Below are 23,332 nucleotides of genomic sequence, written 5' to 3'. Positions count from 1 at the left end.
TGCCCCAGAAAGACTCCCACTGGTTCTGCAGCCCTGTGGTTAAATGGGGTGGGGGAGCCTTTCTGCCTCACTGGGTGCTGGCACAGTTTGCGCCCTGCTGAGGGAACCTCCCATTTTCCATGCAGGACCTGTCCCACAGGGTCTCTTCCAAGGATTCCTGCTGGGGGTTTCCTCAGAGCCCTGTCCCAAGCACACCAGGGCTGCGAGCTGTGCTGCATCACTGCTCCCCAGAGCCCGTGGGTCCCTGGGGCTCTGCTGGTGTCTCTGAGGGAGGACAGCGAGGCCATGGAGGCTGGGGGAAAACCCTTCACAAGCCTAAACAACCCTCAAAAGCCCCATCCAGCCTGCAGAGTCGAGTTTAGGTTGTTGTGGGCTCTGCTGGCTCCTCACCAAAGGGCTTCTTGCACCTGTTGGCACAGCTGACATCCCCCTGAGCCCAGGACTCACCTGGTGTGCCACAACAGCCTGAAGGTGACCCTGAGCTGGGGGGTGGTTCATGAGCCCCTGCCAGGATCAGGGCAGAGAAAATGGAATTATTTTCCTTGGCATGGGCAGGAGATGCTGGCAGGACTCCCCCAGCAACCCCAAGGTGTCTCTGCAGGGCCACCTGCCCCCAGCCAGGTGTGAGCCAGGTGCAGTGCAAGGAGCTGTGGCTTGTGGTACAGTCACACCTGGACATGGTTTCCCCTCTGTATAAAGTGCTTTGTTTCCTTAGAGCCATGTCTGCACTGCAAACTCTCCACTGTCATTCTTCAACACTTAAAAGCAGTTGCTCTCATGGGCATTTTTGAGATTGTTTGAAAAATCTGTGAGGGCATTACAGTGTTTGTTTTCTCTGATGACTATTTTTAATCTTGTTTCTCATTAAAAAAAAATACATTGAGATAGATATGAATTGAAACTGTGCCTTTAAATATGACGTGATATTGGCTGCCCAAAACCAAACACAAAGTAAGGGAGAGTTGGAGCATGTGCCCAAAAGCTGGGAAAGGCTAAAGCTTTGAATGCCACTCTCTTGGCAGAGCTGTGAGAGCAGAGCCCAGGAACCACTGCCAGGCACAGTGCTGGCCAGCTGGCACCAGAGGGGTTAAAGAAGTGGGTTCAACCTGCAAGGAAAGAGCTGGAAGGGGCCCTTCCAGGAGGAATGCTGTCACCCCACTCTTCCCTTGGCACCCAGCCGGACAGAGCCACCACAGCAGCCCTGGGCAGCCCCAGGAGTGACAAAGGAGATGGTTCCCTTCCATGCCCTGCTGGTTTGCAGTGCTGGAGAGGAGCTGTGCAGGGAGCTGCACCCTCCCCCAGCTCCCTGGCCCATGGCTGGGGCTCTCTGCTTTTGTTCCCGTGCTGGGGACTTGGCCAAGTGCTGCTCAGCCAGAGCCAGAGCTGCGAGAGGCTGGGAGAGCACAGGGCTGCTGCACAGCCAGGGATGGGCTGGGGGCTGCAGTGGGGCTGGGGATGGGGAGCCTGAGAGCAGACAGAGCCCTGCCCTGCATGCTGAGAGTGCCATGGGACACCCAGAGCTGTGCCACACTCAGTGCCATGGGACAGAGCCCTGCCCTGCATGCTGAGAGTGCCACGGGACACCCAGTGCTGTGCCACACTCAGTGCTGTCACACTCAGTGCTGTGCTACACTCAGTGCTGACACACTCAGTATTGTGTCACACTCAGTGCTGTGCCACACTCAGTACTGACACACTCAGTACAATGTCACACTAAGTGCTGTGCCACACTCAGTGCTGTGTCACACTCAGAGCTGTGTCACACTCATATACATGTCACACTCATTTCCATGTCACACTCAGTACAATGTCACACTCAGTGCTGTGTCACACCCAGTGCTGTGTCACATTCAGTGCCGTGTCACACTCAGCACTGTCACACTCAGCACTGTCACACTCATTCCATGTCACACTCAGTGCTGTGTCACATTCAGTGCCATGTCACACTCAGCACTGTGTCACACTCCTTTCCATGTCACACTCATTTCCCTGTCACACTCAGCACTGTGTCACACTCATTTCCATGTCACACCCAGTGCCATATCGTGCTCCTATGCTGCCTGGACACCACGGTGCTCCAGGACAGGAGCAGCTCTGCATGTCCTGCTGTGTACCTGTGTATTTCCTGACCCCAGCCTTCCTCGGGGATGTTCCTGGCTGCAGCCAGGGAGGGAGGGCAGCAGCACGTGGGAAATGCAGTGGCACAGACCCTGACAGATGTCATGGTGAGCTATTTTAAGATTTTATCTCGCTAGCCTCTGACAAAAATGTGCTGTGGAGCAGAGCTTACCCTGTGCAGCTTGGCACACAGGGCCAGTGAGGGGACAGTGCAGCTGGTCCCTGGGGTGGGGGCAGGTGACACGGGGCCACTGGAGCAGCAGTGGCTGCTGCTGGTGCAGACATGAGTGTGTGCCACAGGAGATGGGCATGGGCAGGGTGCACCCAGCAAAAACCTGAGCCAAAATCCCAGCCCAGGTCTGAACCAGGGAAGTGCCAGCCTTGCAGGGCTCCTGCCTTCCTGGTGTTACCCAGAGCAGGAGGATGGGCTTCAGCTGGAACCTTCCCTACCTCCAGTTTCTAAACTTGGGATCTTCCTAAGCAAGGTTGATGGGAGAGATGAATGATGCTGCCTCCTGCAGTCTCCTTTCCCCATGGCTGTGCCCCAGGAGCTCAAGGCAGTGAGAGCACAGGAGGTGAGTGGGCAAAGGTGTTTGCCCTGGGGTTGCCACCACCAGCAGCTCCTGCTGGCTCCCCAGGGAGGGCAGGGGTGCTGGGCTGGGCTGTGAGGTGAGGAGGTGCAGCTCTGCAAACACTCAAACTGACAGCAGCACCCTGCACTGCTGGGACCCAGGGGCTCTGCAGCTATCACCCTCACCCTTTTGGCTGCTGGGGCTGGAGATTAGGGAGCTGCTCCTTATCAGCCCCCAGCCCTGCCCCTGTGGGGCTCCCCTCTCACTCTTACTCACTGCAGAAATGAGTAAGCCTGCTGTAACCACCATGCTGTGCTCGATAGGTTGGGCTGGGGGGTTTTAAAGCATCTCTGCAGTGACCTGCAGCAGCCAGGACATGCTGCAGGCACCCACCAGAGCTGGGGCTGTGCTGGAGCTCAGGGCCCTGCACATCCAGAGCTCACTGTGGCTGATGAGGCTGGGAAGAGTTAATTCTGTGTGTGTGTGCAAAGGAGGGAGGGGAAACCCAAGGTCCTCACATACCCACAGTCTCCAGTGTCTCACAGTGTTTCACACAGACCCCTAAACTCCAAAACCATTGCCTGTGCACAGAGCTCTTGGCCCAGCCTCTGAACTTGGGCCCAGCTCCTGTGTGTGTATCCATCCATCCATCCATCCATCCATCCATCCATCCATCATCCATCCATCCATCCATCATCCATCCATCATCCATCCATCCATCCATCCATCATCCATCCATCCATCCATCCATCCATCCATCATCCATCCATCCATCCATCCATCCATCCATCATCCATCCATCCATCCATCCATCCATCCATCCATCCCTCCCTCCCTCCCTCCCTCCCTCCATCCTCCAAGCAGGGCTCAGCCCCTGCCTCCTCCAGGATCTCTACACAGTGACCATTTCCAGCAGTTTATTCGACAGCTACAAGAAAATATTCCTGCACTCTCCAGCTCCACGAGGCACATGACCCGGACAGTGCCAATGGAATAAACATTTGGATTTAATTTATGATCTTTCCTGCAGGCTCTGTCTGGGCTGGCAGCTGCAGAGGGGCTGAGCTGCTCCCTGCCTGCAGGACAGGGCCTGGGGCAGCCTGGCAGCCTTCACCCAACTCCATGGGATATTTTTATTTTTTTTTCCATTCAAGCCTGTGCAGAGTTCCTGGCAGGACTGGAGCTTTCATCCAGATTGCAGATGCCCAAAATATCTGTATTCTGGGCTGAGCAGGCTGAGGCTGAAGTGCCCCTGGTTGGCAGAAAGACAGACAGACAGACAGACAGACAGAAGAAAAGCACCTGAGCATGTATGGCAATAATGGGGTCTGCCCCATCTCCAGGCATGGCTCTCACACCCACATGGGATATTTTTAGTGTTTTTCCCAGTCTGTTGAAGCCTGAGCTCAGTCCAGGACATGGTTTTGCCCCAGATTAACTCGTGCTACCAGCCATTAAATTTGGTTACATTGCTGTTTTGTTATGCTTCTCATTTTAAATTATCTTCTGAACTGTGGTTCACCTGGCATCTTCAGGATTTGTGAAATAAAAGTTAAAATGCCAGTTGAAATAAGGCATTTATATACATATATCACACACACACAAATGCACACAGCTACTGATAAAAACCACGTGTTTCTTCATACATACATGTTTCTAATCAGATTTATAATGCATATAATATAAATGTTTTTCTACATATAAAATTCATTGGAAACAGGAAACCAAATTAGTTTGCCTTGCTAAAGTGGCATGAAATAAAGAGCAGTGCACACTGCTGAAAAGGAGGGAGGATGTGGTTTTTGGAGGGCTTTTCTTCCCCTGAGGGCTCGTTCTACCATGTTTATGTCTAGAACCTGCTAATTTTAAAGCCAGCTCACAGGAGACCAATGGCATGAGTTATTTATTTCATTTCACTTTCATTTTGCAGAGCTCAGGGTCTGTTTAAGGTGCTCACATGTCAGCAGCTCACACAAACACACCAGTGGATGCTGCAGGAGACCACAACCAGCCCTGGGTGTCTCACACACTGACCCCCTGTGCATCCATGACCAGGAGCCACTCCAAGCCTGATTTTAAAGCATCTTTTGAGTGTTAAACATGTAATAAGATGCTCACTGCTATTTTCAAACCAAGACATGCTCCTGGCTGATTTACAAAAGGCCACAGTCTCCACTTTAATGTGGGCAAATGCTTTTAAAAATTGGCTCCTGGGATTTTGGGTGCTCATTGATTCATCCTCTGACAAGCCTCCATCTCTGACCTTTCCATTACCAACTTTTCCATCCCCAACTGCTTCATCATCCTCCTGAGCATGGGCACACAGCTAGTAAATCTGAGTTTTTAGCTGCCCTCCCACACTGTGTGGCTTTATCTGAGCCATCATTCCTGTCACTGTGCCTTGTCACATCTCTGCTTCCAGCTTTGTGCTGCTGGAGTCAGCAGGAGGATAAAGCTGTTATTGAGGTTTGGGTTTAGGTACAAATCCCCAGAGAATCACACTCCATGGCTGCATGGCCCCACACCATGTGTCTGACATGGCTGAGCTGGCTCTGCCTGGGGAGCTACAAACCCTCTGCTTTTATCACATACAAGGAACTGTTTTTTGATTCTTTATGTAGCTAAAACTATGCAAAAAAAAATTGTGTAGGGAAAAAAAAAAACCCACAAACCCACCATAAATTCCCTTGCTAAGGATATCAGTAAGGAGGGTCCTGCTGTCCTGGTGCTGGGACCACTAGGGTGGAAAAGCCTCGTGTGCTAAGAACACCCAACAACTTTGGTACCCAAGGGAGATTTATTTATTCCCCCCCAAATTTATCTCCCTGCCAGGAAGTTTCCCACAGCCCTGCACCAGTGGGTGCAGCAGTATCAGCAGGCACAGGTCTATCAGGCTGAGCAGAAGCTTTTCCAGGAACTCTCTGGTGCCACACGTGACGTGCCCGGCCGAGGGGCGATACGTGACAGGCATTCACCAGCTCCCAGCCAGTCAGTTGACTTTGTTATTCAAACTATTTTAGTGATGGTTTTTAATCCCAGGCTTAAGTTTTGCTTTTTCTGTTTTTCTCTTTTTTTTTTTTCCCCCCCCCCCTCTTCTTTTTTTACTCTCTGAACAAGGGAATCTCTACGCTGGCAGGATTCAGAGAGGCACAAAGGAGGGAAAAACGAGTTTCAGCCAGAAGAGAGAGGAAAAAAAAAAAAAGGATGCTGTTAGCATTCCCTGTATTAGAGGGGGTAAAAACATTTTGCTGTCAACTCTGTTTTAAAGGGTAAGTGCCAACAGCAGCCCAGTTACTATGCAAATAAATCCTGTGCTCAGCCTTTCCCTCTCAGTGCAAAGTTTGGGGCTGTCAGCCAGGGGAGTTGGGCTGTAGGGGCTGGAAGTCCCCTCATGTCCCCAGGGCTCCCATCCCCATCCTGGGGCTGCCACTGCAGAGCTCTGGACCTTGGGATCAGTGGGGGTGCCCAAGTGTCCCCCAGAAAAGGTGGGACAGTGAGGGGAGCACTGCAAGGTGTGGGCTGGGTACCCCTGCTCCTTATCAAAGGCAGATTCAGGCAGCTGCTGGCAGCAGAGCCCTTGGCTGAGCCTGTGACAGGGGACACCCCAGGGAGTGCCTGGAAGGGCAGAAATCTCACCAAGACATTCCCTTTCATGCTGGCAAGTGGGGAGGGTCTGGCAGCACCCCTGGGGCACAGGGCTGTCTCTCACTCTCTGCTGCCAGGTGCAAAGGGAGGTGAGGCCAGCCCATGGTGCCAGGCTGTGGCTGGGCTCCTGCAGATGATGACCAGCACCCAGCACTGCTATTTGTGCTGACACTTCCCCACCACAGCAGAGGGGCTGCACATGCCCCAGTGTGATGGTTTCCTGTAAAAAAGATTTGAATTTGTCATGCAAATGACTGGGCATGTGGGCACAGCTGCTGAGAGGTGGTCTGGCTGGGTCAGCTGCCAGCATGGCCACAGGGATGTGCCCAGGACAAGGTCTGGTCCCAGCCTGGAATGTGCCAAGCAGATGGTGCTGCCAGGGCTGTGCTGCCAAAACCACCCAGCCCTTGCCACTCCTCCTGGTGCCTGTGGCTCACTGAAGTTTTTAAAACAAGCACTGTGACCCCCCTGCTCGTCCCTCCCCTGGCTTCTCTCTGGCTGCAGCAGAGCTGAGCTGCCCAGGATGAGCTTGCTTTGTGCTGGGACAACGTAAGGAGGTGGAAGAGGCTGCTCCATCAAGCAATGCACTAATAAAAATTAAAATTACACTTTTAAGCAATTTCAATTATTTGAGTGCTTATCCTGTGCCACCCTGGGAGCCACTGCCACTCCCCCACACCCCACTCTGCTCACACTCTGCACTTTATCTCTTGTCCTTCTAACACAGCCACCCTTTGAGCTCTCCCCACTTTCCCAGGCTAGCACAGGTCAGGGAAGTGCTTGGCTTCTTCCTGAGGCTCCCAGCTCCACCTGGCAGCACAGCCCTGCTCCCAGGGGAAGGAGCATGGCAGAGCCCATCCTTCTGCCTGCCTGCAATTGCACAGCCAGGTTTCTGCACCAGGAAGGAGGCAGGTCAGGCTGTTGTTTCCCTGTGGCTGTTTCTCGAAATGAGCCCAGAGCAAAACTGAGCAGGATCCAGGGATGGAACTGGGCAGTGCTGGGTGCTGGGAGCACTGCCTGCACCCTCACTGCCTGGCAGATCAGGAAATCAGACAGCTAAATGGAAAATCATCACTCTTTTCACTTCAGAGCATGCTGCACATGTTTTTTTCAGCAACAAATCGATTTTCAGCACTGTGTTGTCCCCATCAAGCAGGGATGTGCATCCCCAGCGAAGCCAAATCCCAGCTCAGCAGTGCCAGGCACCTCAGTGCTGCTGGGATGGGGTTCCCACCCAAAAATCCCCCCCTCCCTTCTCCTCAGAACAACTGACAGGGAGAAAGAGGAATTGCTGAATAATCTCCAGCCCTGATAGCACTTCAAAGGCAGGGCCCAGGCCAGGCTGTGCTCCCGCCAGGGCTGGATGCTGCACTCAGCTCTCACTCTCTGGCAGCCCCACAGTGCATCCAGAAAGTAATTACTTAAAAAGGAAATAAATGTCACCCACATGGTTGTAAGCAAAAACCCGGGCAGGGTGAACAGAGCCCCACCAGGATCTGCATTCTCACGCACCACAAGCAAGGCAGGAGCATTGTTTCCCTTCACTGAGATGGGCTGTTTGCTCTGGGGGCTGCTGATGACATTAGAGATGCCCACTGTGGGCATTTGAGCTCCCCAGGGCAGCCACAGTGCTGAACTGCCCCTGCTTTGGCATCCTCTTCCCCCAGGATGGCTTTAGGCATCACCACCTGAACCAGCAGCAGCCCTGCCTGGCACCAGGCCTGCTGTGACCTTTAGGGACATGAACCAGATAACTGGCATGATCAAACAGAGTAATTTTATTTACTTTTACAGATTGATTCCTGAAGTTTCTAATTGCCAAAAGCAAAACACAAAACCTCTAAAGTTGGTCAGGGGAAGTCAAACGCAGCACCAGAGCAGCAAATGAGGCTCAAGGGTGAGATTTCCCTGCTGCTGGCACCTGCCTGGTTCTGCTGGACCTGAGACACCCTCAGCAAATCCCCCTAACCAGGACAGGGCTCTGGCAGACCACTCTCTTTCAGAGAAATTCAATTTTAGAAAAATAACCCCCAACTTATTTTAAGCAAATACCAGAAGGAAAGCGACGGCCTGAAAACTCTGGGATGAGTTTTCCAGTCTGCCCCACTGGAGCTGCACCAGGATGGCAGCACCTCCACCCTCTGCTCCACACGCTGTGAGCAAGCACCTGGGACCAGCCCACAGGGTTCTGTGAGCCCAGAGGTGCCTCAGACATGCAGAGCAAGGGCAGCACGTGGGATGCTGCAGGATGGGGACATCAGACATCACCTGGTGCCAGCCTGGGCTCTTCCCACAGGACACGCTGCCAGCCCACCCTGGTGGGCTGGGAAATACTCCCTAAGGCACTGCAGCCAAGCAAACATGGTACCATACAGCACTGAATCATTTTAAAAGTTAAAATAGTTTATTGCTGTCTTTGTAGAAATGCACTTACATGGCCTGTTCTCTTCCTTTATTTGGCTGTTGGATTACAGGCATAAAAAGGTTACATTTACCTATTTGTTCAGTGACATAACACCTTCCTCTCTGTTGCTCCACTCATGATATTCTCCTAAACCTTGCTGGCCAACAGCCCCAAATCTCTTTTACATAAATACTGTAAATGTCTCCATAGGTTGCAGCATTGTAACAAAAGATCTACCAAAGTAGACAAAATGTTCAGTATTCTTGGTTGGTTTTTTGCATTTAAAAATATACCTAAATTTGAGATAATCTTAACAGAGTAACAATTACAATAAGAAAATAGTACAGTGCGTTGACTAAAGGAATATTCTGCTCTCCTTCAAGCCAATATTCCCTTTTGCATGTTGAAGTGATTCAGCAATTACTTAAGAACTTTTACCTACATACAATAATTTAGTAAAATGAGAATTAAACAAGGCAGATACTTACTACTATTCTTCTGTCTGCAATTCACAGCTCATGCGAATAAAATCGCAATAAATATTAAAAAATAGTTTTTCTTTCGCTTTTTTTTTTTTTTTTTTCTTTTCTGTAAGGCATCTCTGAGTATTACAAAGTTTTTGTACAACCAAAAAATAAGATTGCTTTTTTTTCCATGTTCTCCGAGTACCTCTGTACCTCACCAGTAAATAAGAGGATTGTAGGCTGGATGAGGAAGGAAGGAGGGGGGCAGAAAATGTGAATTCTACACCACCTTCATGTCCTGCTGAGGTGATCTCAAGCACAAAGAGACACCTCGGGCTGTAACAGAAGCAGACCAACAATCTGTAGTTTCCCTGTGAAACGTTTTCAGCCGCTTTCAGAACATCTTCAAGACAGTAGAAGGAAAAAAAAAACAAAAAAAATTAGGGAGCGCCAAAAAAAAAACTTACCAGAAGTCCACTTCCATAAGCACAACCAGGATCTGAGTTCTCCCTATAAACAGCTCAGGCATGGATATGCACCTACACAACGGGGATATCGGGACGGGGGTGATTTATTTTTTTGCCCGCTGCGTGTGTTTCCGCGGCCGCGCCGTGCCGGCGCTCACTGCATGCGGTCGGGCTGCAGCTGCTGCGGCTGGTACTGCAGGAAGGCGGCGGGGGCGGCCGAGCCCGCGGCCAGCGGCGGCTGCACCGCGCCCGGGTAGCCGTAGCCCACGAAGCCGGCGGGCGAGGCCGCGTAGGGGTACTGCTCGTAGGCCGCGCCGTACTGCGAGTAGGCCGGGCTGGCCGCCGTGTAGTCGATGTAGGGAGACGTGATGGACTGCACCGGCGTGGGGATCACCACGCTGGGCTGCAGGATGGCCTGGGGGTACACGTAGTGGGGCGTCAGTCTGCGGAGGGAAGGGCAGAGGATCAGTGAAGGTTTGAGCAGCCCTCCTCCCTTCCCAAGCTTGTGCGCGTCAGCCGCGGGAATGGTGCTGCCCAGGGATGGAAAGCAAACGCTCCCAGAGCCGAGTGCAAGGTGAAGCATGGGCACACACACCCCCTGCTCCCCACGGCTTGTACTCCCACTGCCCAGGCTGCTGCAATCCAAAACGAGCTCCCTGGAAGGCTCTGGCTCACCTCATCTCCCTGGCTGTCCCTGCCAGCCTTTCTGCCTCCCGTGCTCTCCATCCAAACAGGACCCACAGCCCCCCTGGGGCACCTCCTGCCCCAGGGATGTGTCACTCTCACTTGTCCCACCAGGAATGACCACTGGCCCAGCCTGCCAGGTGTTAGCAGTTACTACACACCGTGTTTCCACAACACTGGATGTCTGGGGAATGCTACAGGCTGTTTGTTGTAAAACACCAGCTATTAATGCTGCTTCCTTCCCCCCAGGGCGGTGACACTGCTGTGTCCATGAGCTGTCACACCTGCCCCTGGCATCTCCTGCCTTTTCCATGAGGGTCCAAAAGTGCTGCTTCTCCCAGCCTACCCCAGCCCTGAGAGGAACTTAACAATGTCACAGTCAATTGAAGTCCATAGGTGGAAAGATCCTGGAGGTGATTAATGCAGGAGTGCTTACTAATTTGCCAGAAACTGCTAATGAGGAGGAAAGGGGAGAGGGGAGCATCAAAATGAAAGGGTTGTATTTTCCAAAGGGCCCACATCAAGTCAGGTCTCAAACAAGGGCAAAAAAAACTGTGCAAACCTAAATGTTTAGGTACATCCACACGTGCTGCCATGGGCCAGGCAAAAATGGGGAATTGCAAGTGGCCTGAAGAGAGTGGCAGGGTGACACCAGAAAGGGCACCCTGGGGAGAAGGTGCCTTTGGCCACTGCTTGCTGAACCACACAAGGCCACAGAATGAAGCAAAGCCATCCCCTGAAAGCTTGTGCCACCCTGTCTCCAAACCCAAATCATTTTGGAAAAAAAAAAAAAAACCAAACAAAACAAAACAAAAAAAACAACAAGGCAAAATTCTGCAGAGAGATTATGCAGATTCAAATATTTTGGGGATTTTTGTGTGGATGTGTGTGACAGCACATTTTCAAACACAACCACTTTTGCAAGCCTCCCACAGGCTCTCCACAAGGCACAGGGCTGTACATGGCTTCCCTCATTCCACCTGAGCATCCCCAATCTCAGGCACCCCCTGCAGCGTGCTGGGCTCCACCTGGGGCTGGTCCCTCCCACCCAGCACTGGGTGGTTTAATCTGGAAAGGCTTCTCACAAACAGGTGCTCATCTCAACCGAGTTTTTTATCCTTTTCCCACTCCCATATGCAGTTTGTTTTTGCTTGAGACAAGTTGAATGACAAGAGAATGACTGCTCTCCTCTCCCTCCCCACACTGCAGCACTGCCTCTGAAATCAGGGTGCTTCCATAAGCCCAGGGAGGATGGATGATGGATGGTGAGCAGCACCTCAACCTTTGACTCAGTGCAGACCTTCTCCTGAGAGCACCAAACACCCCTGGACAGCAAGAGGGACCTCACAGTCCTTCAGTCCATCAAGACATCACACCCAGCATCACCCTGTGGGTAACAGGAATGAGATGAGGCAGCAGAAATGCACAGAATCCCTTTTTGTTCAGCTCTGATCTAAACTGAGGCCAGCACAGCTGAATCAGAGCTGGAGCTCAGGGGCACTTGATGCCACACCCACACCAGGCAGGGCAGGGCTGAGTCCCACCCAGAGGCTCCTCACACCTGCACTGGGGGATTTTCTCCTGCATTTTGTTTTAAATAACTCAGAGGTGCAGTGCTGCTCTCAGGGCCTGGGGAAAGGCTCTGCAGAGGCACCCCAGGCACTGACCCTTGACATGAGCAGGCTCTGCCCACCCTCATTGCTCAGCCAACATCCTGCATCCCAGACTGGGGATGGATGCTCATCACTTCTCCCTGCAAGTCACACCCTGCCACCAGGGCCCAACATTAAAATCATGCCATAAATGCAACAAAAAATGCACATTCCACTAAAAAGCAGCTGGTGGCAGGAGCAGAGGAGGGGCCTGCACTTTCCCTGAGCTCACCAGTGACCAGGAGCTGAGCATCTCCCTGTCTGAGCAGCTCTCCACATCCCTTGCTGCCACCCAGCTGCTCCCCAGAGCTGGCACAGCCCACGTGGGGATGTGGTGCCACCAAGGTGAGTGGGCATTCCCAGCTCATCCCAAGAAACTCTGCATTGCTGGCTTTGCTTTCATGCACAGAGACAGCAAATCTGCAGCATCCTGCAGATGGAAATGTAAAACATCCTGTGTTTTTCCTTCAGCAAGGAAAAATCCCAGCTCTTCAGTGCTGCTTGGAATAGAAAGCACCATCAGCTTGTACTCCTGTACCCTGCTTCCAGAAACCATCCCAGCAGCCCAGTGCATACACAAGCACACATCACTCACAGTAGCTGGTACTGACTAAAAAACCACACTCAGCAGCTCCAGGATCTGCTTCTAAAGGGAATGTAAATGGGAAAGGAAAGGTCCTTTTGGTCTGTAGGATTTCAATAATTCAGCTAGAAATTTCAATCAAGATATCATGCAGTTTGGTCTTCTGAATTAGGTGGGGAGATGGCAATTCATCAATCAAAACAAAACACACAACCCAAAGTAAGGCCACTTTGATGACTTGCAGCTACAAACAAATCAAACCAGTGCAGTAAGGTGAAGTTCTCTGCTGGCTACATTTAGCATCCACAGAAAATCTGAAAATATTTACCCCTCTTCCATAATTTCTGAATATGATCTTTCAGGAGATAAATTTAAAAAAAATGCAAGCTGTTCTGGAGTTCTCTTTCTAGAAAACAGCAAACTCTAATCTGAATTTCTAGAGGATGAGTCACATCTGTGTTTTAAGATGCCTTTCCCTTCCTCCCTCCCTGCAGTTCTCCTCCATCCCCCACCATGGGCCCTGCCAGCCAGGAGAGAACTTCACCAGAAAACACACACAGTGTGATTATAAAACACCAACCCAGTGATCAGCCACGGCCACCACACATCAAGGTCACCCTGTGAGCAGCAGATGGACGAGATGCTGCTGGCACAGCCAGGGGCAAAGGCCACCCAGCAGGGGCAAACCTGAGCCCAGAGGCACTGGTGGCACAGGAGGGGCAGCAGGAGGGACAGCAGGGACTTGTGGCACCCAGCCACGCTGCCAGAACTGAACCAGAACAAAGCAGTGGCCACAGAGCCACTGGCAGAGGGGACAGAGCTCTGTCCTGCTTTGGCTGGGGACAGAACAAAAGGGGTCCCTTTTTGGTGCAGGCCTGGGTGGAGATGTTCAAACACATCAGGGGAGGCACCTGTGGCTCCAGGCAGATGAAAAAGTCCCTTTCAAAACCTGCCATCAGCCACCACAGCAGGGCAGGGCTGGCTGGGGAAGAAAAAGGGACAAGTCAGGAGGAAATGTGTCCCACACCTCTCCCCAAACACTGAGGAAGAGGAACGAGCTCTCATCAGCACCTCTCCCACCAGAGTCACTTCATATATTCGACTATTTTGTGTCAGATTTACACCTAAAATGTGCTTTAGCTGCACTTTCTCTCTGCCATCCTGCAGGATTTCCTACCCACGAGCTGCTCCTGCAAGAGTTTGGGACAGCAGCAAGGTGGAGTTCCTGACCCCCTCAGTCTCTGCCAGCCCTGCTGGGAGCTGGTTTTGCCAGCTCTGAAGAGGTGGAGACAGCTGCACCCCTCTGTCAGGAGGGACACGGCATCACACAAACATTTGGGAAACGAGGAGGGGCACAGGGCTCCTGGCAGCCTCACAGAGACCAGCACACAAATGCCACCAGCCTTTTATTCCTTGAAGAATAAAAGAAACAGAGCCCTTTGTGTCTGCCAGTGAAGGCACAAATCCTGGCATTTGACCCCAGGAATTTGGGCTCCATTTCCACCAGAGCTGACCCACTGGCTGCCCCAGGGACACCCACACTGGCCCAGCCAGGGATGGCAGGAGGGGCTGGGGTGCTGCAGAGGCAGCTGGGCACAGCCCTGGGGATGGGACTCCTCCAGCACTGCCTGCAGGGTGGGCTGGAGCCAAAGGTGAGTTTGAAATGGGTTCCTGAGTTTAGAGCTGCCCTGGGAAGCACACCCCACACTTGCTCCATGGCACAGCTGGAGATGCAGGCACACATCCTGGTGGGTTCACACTCCAAGGAATGTTTCCTGGGGACACTCCCAAGCCAGCAAGCACTCACCTCGACGAGACACTCAGTAAAGGTGGGTGCAGTGCAGGCACAGGTATCATAGGGGCCCCAGCCACGGTGACAGGCTGTGGAAATGTGAGAAATTCAGGTGCTGCTCTCAATCCAGGCATGAGGAGGCTGCAGGGTGGCTGGGGGTCCCTGCCTGCCCACCAGGACCCTCACTCCAGGAGGGGATCACAGTTTATCACTTGGGTGCAGATCAGGACTTTGGCTGTGCCCTCATCACTCCACAGTCCCTCCACCATTCCCTGCCAGGACTGGGCTTCAACCACAACATGACAAACCTCCAACTCCTGCAATGTCCCTACTAAAGCTGACTTAAACATGCACTGAAATGTCAACAGCTTCTGCCTCATCAGCCAGCTATCCCAGCCAGCTCAAAGTCACACAAGGATGAACTCTGCAGCTCCATGGGATTTATCATCACCTGCTGCAATACAATACAAACACAAAATAGCAAAGCAATCAGCACAATTTCTGCTCTTCTTGTACCTCATTTGCCTGTCTCCTCATCCTCCTCTGTCCCTCTGAGAAGATTTACACAGCAGCCTGTGCAAACAGGTTTCCTGCTTCCCTGCTGGGAGCAGAGTCACCACACCAGGGGCAATCACCAAGGCATGACATGCCACAACTGACTGTCCACACTGCACTCAGTGGGGAAGAAAAAGTGAAAGAAGTAAAAAAAAGGTTCAGACCAAAGATGGGAGTACATCTCACAAAGATCTAACCCTTTTTCTCAACTCAACCAAAACTGAGCTCAACATGCTGAGCTCCACCATGAGTTATAGCCAGGCTCAAAAGTTTTATCCTCTGCATCTTGCTTCCCCCACACCCAAAGGAAGAAGGAAAAAAAAAAACCATGAGCCCAAACAAAGGCATATTGGACCAGACCAAAAATAGTTTTGGAGAGAAGCAGGCTGAAAAACACTCAGGTAGCAGGAGATAACATCTGCCTGAAACAAGAGCCATCTGGCACCAAGGAAAAAGCCACATGGAAGTTTATCCACAGCTAGTCAGCTCTCCAGAGAAGGAAAAACCCCTCCCCTTTCTAGTTATCAGCACAGCCAAACCAGAAATTAACTGACAGCAGAAACAGGGAGTGTTTCACACCAGTGCACGGCAGGAACCTGAGTCCTTCAACATCCTTGTGAGGAACCTGGTAGGATGGCAGGGAAAACCAAGGTCTCTAACAGATCTGCAGGAAGCCCCAGAATTCTGCCTTTGACTGAACTCTCCAATTTTCTTCTGCAATTTAGAGAAAATCAATGGCAGAAACATCTCTGAGGTCTTCTGAAGTACCTGACAAGTTTTGGAATAATACACATTAGTGACTACTTTCAACTGGTTCCATTTTTAACAGACTTTCTTTCTTTGCACATGATCCCTTCCACTGACCTTTAATTAAAACCATCCACTCATTTGATTTATCAAAACCCCTTTCTTGGAGAGATGAAGTATTTTGAAGTAGAATGCCTCAGCTATGGAAGAAGCAATGAAATATCTCTTTTTCATAAAAGAAAGCCTACACTGATAAAACAAGTCATTAAGTAACTTCTCAGCCAAGAAAGAAATTCCATTTTAAGAGTTTGTGATCTCTGCTACCAGCTGTGCCTTTGTGGTAGTAGAACATTTAAGACATCTCAGTCTAAGCCCTCCACACCTTCCTGCAAGCTGCTGGATCCAGCATGGCTTTCCCAGAAAGCTGCTTTGGCCAGAGCAGCTCAACTCTGACACAGGAAAGTTAAAATGCTCAAAGCTGGTGACAGGGAAATTGCAGGGGACAGCACAACTCTGTTTACAGCACTTGGAGACTGAGAAACAGGAGACTGAGTTTTAACTCTGAGGTCCAGGACTTTTCATCTTTTGTGATCATGGGGTATATTTAGCTCTGGTATGCAGTTTTCTCCCATCCATGGGGAACAAGTTCTTCATGAAAGTCGTATTTAGAAGTGACCTGTTGTCCTTGCTACCAAATTATCAGCACAACAACTGTCTGGTTCCCTGGCTGGTGCCCTCAGAGCTGGGGCAGGATGCCCAGGGCTGCATTCATCATTTGAATTACTGGGCATGTGCTTAATACTATGAGTTGGGGCCCATATGCCAACAGCTGCTCAAAGGAAACATGAGATCAAGCACAGGCTGGGCTGCTCTGGAAATCCAGACATGTGCATCAATCTGCCACACAGGGACTGTGGCACCAGCCAGGGCAACACAGGTGGATTTTGGATCTGCCACTCCTGCAGCAATGGGAAAGGACTCAGGTCTCAGCTGCTGAGGAAATCCACCAGGGGCAATGGAATCACACAGAGAGGATGGCACAACCCAAGCCATGTGCTGTAAAGACAAAGCTCCAGCCAGCTCAGGCTGTCTCTCCATCACACACAAGCCTGTGCCCTGCCTGCCCAGGAATGGCTCAATCCTTCCCCCAGAGCCTGTCCCTTGCAACAGGTCTGAGCTTGGCACATCATTCACACAGCCACTATATCAGATTGTTTTACAGGCAGAAGATGAGCAAATTGTGTCCCAAACCCAAAAAACAGGCACAACAAACTCTTGGGTCTGACACCAGCATTTGCCACCTCAAAGCAGATGCTCAAGAAAATTCTCAAAGCAGTCTGATCTGCTTATAAACATGTCTATGTGTAAAGAACACAAAATAAAATAATAAAAAAAAAATAAGAAAGGGATTTCTTTCTGGCTGGCAAGCATTTGGCCTGAACAGCAGTCACCATGTACAAGAACCAGCAGCTGAAGCCGTTTGGAAAATGGATTTGGACATTTCTTAGGAAATGCCCCCTTTCCCCTCAAGCTTTCATGTTCCTGGCACAGGGTAACACCAGGTGCAGGGTGCTCCATCCACACGAGCCTGGCAGGGTGGGATGGGATCTGCAGCCTCAGCTCTGCTAAGTGGGCAGGGGGATGCCAGCTGACAGAGGCTGGGCACAGCACATGCCCCTTTATAGGCATAACCACAGAAAAGATGAAAGTTTCTTGCCTTTTATTTTTAACCCAATAGAGAAATTTTAAGGATAAAACAGCTGTGAGGGAGGCTGGGCTGACACAAAGACTTTCTTTACTTCCTAACTGCAGCAGCATCAACGCCTGAAATTTTAAACTCAAAGAGATTTAACCCTTTCTGACATTGCTGGAAACCAAATGTGGGCCAGAGGCAAGGGGCCACCAAAACAGGCAGCTACACATGGATGGGGTCTGTGGAGCAATGACATCCAATGTGCAGCTATGGAAAGAGCTGGATCCTGCCACCAGAGACAGCTTTATGTTTGCAAGAGCTCAGTCACTTACTCAGTCACTGGTAGATCTCCCACACAGATAGCTCCTTTGCTGAGGCACAGCCACAGGAATGCATCTGCCATATGCTGCCCCTGTCCAGAGCAGCAAGCAGAGAGGAGACAGGGAATGCATTCCCTGCACAGACTCAAACCTGCCTCCAGCCCCAGAGCAGGGAACCACCAGGTGGGACCAGGCAGCTCTGCCACATCACCTGATCTCATGAAGCATGGCAGCTGCAGGGACACCCTGGCACTGCCTCCAAGCAAAGCACAGTCAGCCAGCTCCAGGCTGAGCCCCAGGCCCAGTGCTGCTTCCCTAAACCCAGCAGTGCATCTCCAAGCCACACAAACACATCCTTTGCCTTGCATTACTGTTAAGATCTCTGGCTACAAGAAGCTAGAAACTTCTTTTCCAAACAGGATTTACTCCTGACTCCGTGCTGTCTGCTGTGCAAGTGCCTCCCCTGCCAGGACAGCAGGAGGGAGGAGAGAGGCTCCTCGTGGTTTCTCTTTCTGTTCCTCATAGCCCTGGCAATATTTACAGCTGCATTGAGGTGTCTGGGGCTGGAGGGGGGAAGCCTTCAGTTTATAAATAACCCTCTCTGGTGTTTGGGTAATTTTCATAGTTTCCATTCATTTCAGGTTTCACCAAAACCTGCATGTTGTGGCTTGAGAGCTGGGCCATGACTGGCTGCTTGCTCCTGCTTTACTGCCCAGGGTTAACAGCTGCTCATCCACCTCACCTCCAGCACCCTGTGCCCCCTGACAACCACCTTTTGGAAACCAGAATGCCAACCCCTGGGCACAAACACTTTGCAGAGACAGGAACTGCAGGAGGGAGAGCCAGGGGTAAAGCAGCTGAGCTGGGAAAGGATCCACGTGGTGCAAACAGACAACAGCAATTCAGGGACAGACCCTGACAAACTCCTCATCTGCCCTCATAAACCCTGAGGGTTCATTATTAATTATTATCTTTGTTATTATTAATTATTTGCATTGTTTATATTTATTTATTATTTTTATATTGTTATATTATTAATACCCTGATGTCGCACTGAGGGCCAAGGAAATTGTGGGTTCAAGGCAATACAAAAGTGGAGCTTGGCAGGCTCCTAATTTTGTTGGTGTACTGAGGAGACAAAGAGGGAACTGGCAGCCAAGCTCTGCTGCTCAACTGAGCACCTGAGGCTTTGCTCAGAAGCCACAGAGCAGCCCCAGCTGTGGTGCTCAGGTAAAGGTGGTGCTCAGGTAAACACATTCTGCAAAACCCACATTTCCAGTGATTCTGCTGCAGCAATGGCTGAATTCAATGAAATTCTTGTTTACTGATGCTTGCAAATGATGATATATAATCCCCTGCCTCCAGCCCTCCATCCTCCTGGTTCCTGTCTCTTGGCAACTGATAAATAATTTATAATGTTCTCCACTGTATGTGCTAACTGCAGCTCTGCTGGTTTAATGATGAAACCAATGCCTAAGAACTGCAACAGGAACTGTCTAGATCACAAGGAACATGTAATCAGTCGATCCCACACTCCTCTGGATGTGAAACCAAAAGCAAACTGTTGGAATAAAAAAAAAAAAAAAAAAAAAAATGTTTTCAAGAGCTGTGGCTGCGGGGTAGGAAGGGCACCCAGAGAACTGCAGATAATCTGCAAGGTGCTCCTGCCAACAAGAGGAGCTTTAACAGGCTTCACCATTTTGCTCCTCTCTGTTCCCATGCGTGGCAGGACTCGCCAGAGGCTGCTTTTATTGGCAACTTCCCTCCTGCACTCCAATGCAAAAGTCTCTGGGTTTTTTGCATCTCAAAGGTGCTGCTGCTGCTTTGGGGGCTGTGAAAGCTCTTGCAGCTCCCATGCAAGCTGTTAACAAGCAGCATTTGGTCTATGCAGACCCCAAAAAAGGGGAGACTCTTCATTTCATGGCAAATGTTCTCCAAGGCTTCCCAGCAGAGCTGTAACTGCTTGTGGAAAGCAGAGTGTTTGAACTATCCACAGCACACGGACACTGGGAGGGCACTATTGTGGCAACACAGCCTCTCACATCCTCAAACTCATCAGAATGAGATTATCCAGGGAGTTGGCAACTGCAGCCATAAGGACAGAGGAATGAAAGTTTTATTGTCAGCAGATTTTTTTCTTTAAAAAAAAATAAAGAAACAAAACACCCCCCAAAAAATGAGCAGAGAGCAGGGAAGGGATGAAGCATTGCTGTTGACAAAGGCCAAAATCCCATCTATTTATATTAGAGTCACACAAAAACCACACCAGGGCAGTGCTCAAAAGCTTTAAAAAATGCACCTACTTTCTTAATGCTCTTAGAAAATAATAATAAAAAACCTTATCAATATTCACTTTCTGAAATGGTGTAAAAAAAGAGCTGCATCAATCATTAAACAGTTAAATGAGGGCAGTATGACAGTCACTATTGTTCTCGTGAAGCACACTTGTCTTTTGCCGAGCAGCTGCCAGATCCTATTAGATGTATAAAAAGAGGACTTTTCTAACCGAGTAGGGATGGTATAAGCTATTGAAAACAGCAGACAAAAGCCCACTTTTGCAGACTATTCAAGCCTTGTATAACATCTGTCCAAAATCAATTTTTGACCTAATGTTACTTTCATTAAGTAACAGACTTTGTTTCCAATGCAATTTGTTTTCTAAGATAAAACTGTATCCTAAGCGTTATTACGTGGGAAACGGCACAGAGGAAGCAGAGGATCTTATTTGAGAAACATGAGAACAGAATCTGCTTAATTGTTTTGACACCTTAAGTACTATAATAGAGAAACTATTTTCCATTTATTTGAATTCCTGTGAATTCTTGAAGTTGGCAAAGCAGCGAGCAACGCACTGGGTTTATTATGACTAAGATTTACTGAGGATAAAGAAGGATCTTTGGGAATTACATTAAAGCTGACAAATGCACAAAACTTCTGAAATCTCGACCAGAAATAAAGTAGTCTGAACATTAACAACAGCTGTTGAAACTGTCCACTCTTGATGGCAAAGGCTTTTTTCACACATTTTAAATAACGAGGAAGTTGATTTGTGAATCTGATCTCAGACCGTTAGGAAATATTTCCACTTACCCAAAGGGTCTCTGAATGAAGGCTGGATGTAGCTGCTGCACACCTATGGTGAAACCTAAAAAAAAAAAGGTTCAGAAAGAAAAGAAATATTAATGAATGGCATCCATTGTACCATTCAACTCGTAACACACAGGCAGAATTACACCACACGTCTCTGCATTTGATCTGCTATGCATGTGAGCAAATTCAGAGCCCCATTTAGGAACAAGTTAAATTTAACATGCATATGTGATATGCACGAGGAGCAGATGGGAATTCATGATGAAAGCCCAGTGTGAACGTGCTGTTATCGAACAGACAATGGGGCATCAAGCCTCACTTTACACACTGGGTACTGTGGTCATTAAACCAAAGGGAGAAATGACGAGTGGATCTTACTGTTAATTCTCATGTAACAAAGAGGTTAACGGGCAAACATTTCAGCTCGGAAAGGAACAGCTTTAACACAGTTATATGAACTCTGGAGAGTAACATTAGTGCAGCAGGGCTGAGTAAGAAGATACAGCAGAGAGGTAACTGGACTACACAGCGGCCTCAGCCAACAATCAGAACTATGGGGGACAGATAAATGTGCATCGTCAGATCAGATGATTCCAGCCCGAGGAACTCGCTTCCTCGTCTTACAAGTTATTCTAATACAGAGAGATGGGATCTCCTGGATGCCTCACCAGTTTGAATACTCCTTGGTTTTGCTCCCAAATACGCCAGGTTCACATTTGCTTTCCTGCCGTCAATGATGGGGTTTGGGTCTTTACAAGCCCTTTCAGCAGCAGCTCTGTCTGCCATGGTCACCTGGAATCGAGCACAGCCTTGTTTGTAGCAACAGCGCTTTGTAAACACTCCAGCAACAGGCACTAAGCGGAGTTTATTTATTGTTCTATTTTGAATCGGGAGCTGCGCTCCCTTCGTGCAGCACGGCGAGATGGGAAGGGCTGCTGGGACTCGACGGAAAAGCTGCGCTCCCCCCGCGCCCGGTTTCCCCGCTGGGCCGGTGCCAACTGCTCTCCCCTGCCCTTCCACCTCCTCCCTCAGCCTTTTTTAAGAAGCTGCCGGAGCCCTTCCCAAAACTCCGGCGCAGAGGAGTTCGGGCAGCTGCGGGCGGGATGCGGGACCGCACGGGCATCGGGAGGGGGGAGCAGGTGCTGAAACCACCGGCACGGCCGCAATGGGGGCTCCTGCCGGGCCCCCAGCCCAGCCTGAGCGCTGAGCGAGCCCCTGCTTCCCGCAGCGGGACAAACTCCGCGGCAGGACGGGACGGGCGGCGCCCGGCCACACCGGGAGTTTGTGCGGCCACACCGGGAGCCCGTGCGGCCACACCGGGAGTTTGTCACCCTCCGGCGGGCTCCCAGCCCTGCTCCGCTGCCGGCCCCTTCCCCGCGCCCGTCCCGCCCGGAGCGCGGAGGAGCGGCACTTACAAAGCCGTATCCCCGGGATTTGCCGGTCTGCCGGTCCGTGATCACCACCGCCTCCTCGATGTCCCCGAAGACCTCGAAGTACTTCCTGAGGGAGGAGTCGGTGGTGTGGTAGGGCAGCCCCCCGACGAAGATCTTGGTGAAGGTGGTGTCCTTCTGCACGGTGTGCATGGTGCCGGGAGCGGCCGGCCCCGGCCGGCATCCACCCCGGGCGGAGCCGCCGAGCCCCCCGCGGCGGCCGAAGGCAGCGGAGCGGCGGCGGGTCCCGGGGCCCTACAGCCGCCTCATGGCCGCGCCTGGAGCCGGAGCGCGGCCCCGCGCCCGCCCCCGGTGCCGGTGAGGAGCGGCCGCCCCGCCGCTCCGCCGCCTTTGTAGGGCAGCGCGGCCCCGCCCCGCCCGCGCCGCGCAGGGGAGCTCGGGGCGCGTAGTCCGGCCCCGCCCGGGGTCCCGCACCGAGCCCGGCCCCGCCTGGGGGTACCCGCACCGAGCCCCGGCCCCGCCCGGGGTCCCGCACCGAGCCCAGCCCAGCCCCGCACCGAGCCCGGCCCCGCCTGGGGGTACCCGCACCGAGCCGAGCCCAGCCCAGCCCCGCACCAAGCCCGGCCCCGCCTGGGGGTCCCGCACCGAGCCCGGCCCCGCACCGAGCCCAGCACAGCCCCGCACCGAGCCCGGCCCGCACCGAGCCCCCGGCCCCGCACACCGCGGTGCCTGCGGGCGGTTCCCCCGCCGGGCTCTGCCCGCACTGCCAGTCCCGGGAGCAGCCCCGGAGGGCAGCGCTGCGGGGAACCCGCCAAAGATCCCGCCAAAGATCCCGCCCGGTGTCCCGGGAGTCCCGCAGCCCCTGCCCGCTGCTATTGCACAAGCGGCAGCGCTGGGCACGGGGACAAAGCCAGCCGCAGCCTTTGTGGAGCGGCCGAAGGCAGGCAGGAGGAAGGGATGGGGCTGAACCCAATCTCCAAGGAGGAACAGCCAGGGAGGGGGGCAAGGAGTGAACAGAGGTTCAGAATTATCTTTATCAGGCAGGTTCTTAAGCCTCCTGCTTCTCCTCTGGGCACCTGGATATGTTCCTGTGCAGTCTCTCACCAGTCCCAGTTCCACAGGTAGTCATCAGTGGGGTTCCCCACCGTCCTTCTT

At 51.6% G+C, this 23,332-nt stretch overlaps 1 protein-coding gene and 1 long non-coding RNA gene across 3 annotated transcripts; one reads left to right on the top strand and one right to left on the bottom strand.

Moving 5' to 3' along the window:
• Positions 1–1,423: 1,423 nt before the first annotated feature.
• LOC130261191 (uncharacterized) lies at positions 1,424–9,291 on the top strand. Of its 2 annotated transcripts, XR_008841933.1 has the most exons (3): positions 1,456–2,693; positions 5,808–5,959; positions 8,130–9,291. It is a non-coding gene; the product is annotated as an uncharacterized LOC130261191 (long non-coding RNA). The 2 variants fall into 2 exon arrangements; XR_008841932.1 differs by having other exon boundaries at positions 1,424–2,693; positions 5,808–9,291.
• RBM38 (RNA binding motif protein 38) lies at positions 8,718–22,582 on the bottom strand. The gene is made up of 4 exons (XM_056507157.1): positions 22,202–22,582; positions 21,455–21,578; positions 20,787–20,841; positions 8,718–10,113 (listed from the first exon to the last, which is right to left on the bottom strand). Exons 1-4 carry the CDS (start codon positions 22,367–22,369, stop codon positions 9,825–9,827), a joined length of 636 nt encoding a protein of 211 aa, XP_056363132.1. The 5' UTR covers positions 22,370–22,582; the 3' UTR covers positions 8,718–9,824.
• Positions 22,583–23,332: the final 750 nt, after the last annotated feature.

Source organism: Oenanthe melanoleuca, chromosome 20 (assembly GCF_029582105.1).
Source record: "Oenanthe melanoleuca isolate GR-GAL-2019-014 chromosome 20, OMel1.0, whole genome shotgun sequence".
In the NCBI taxonomy this organism is placed as follows: domain Eukaryota; kingdom Metazoa; phylum Chordata; class Aves; order Passeriformes; family Muscicapidae; genus Oenanthe; species Oenanthe melanoleuca.
The sequence above is the reverse complement of the archived record's forward strand: the minus strand, read 5'-3'. Positions and strand labels throughout refer to the sequence as shown.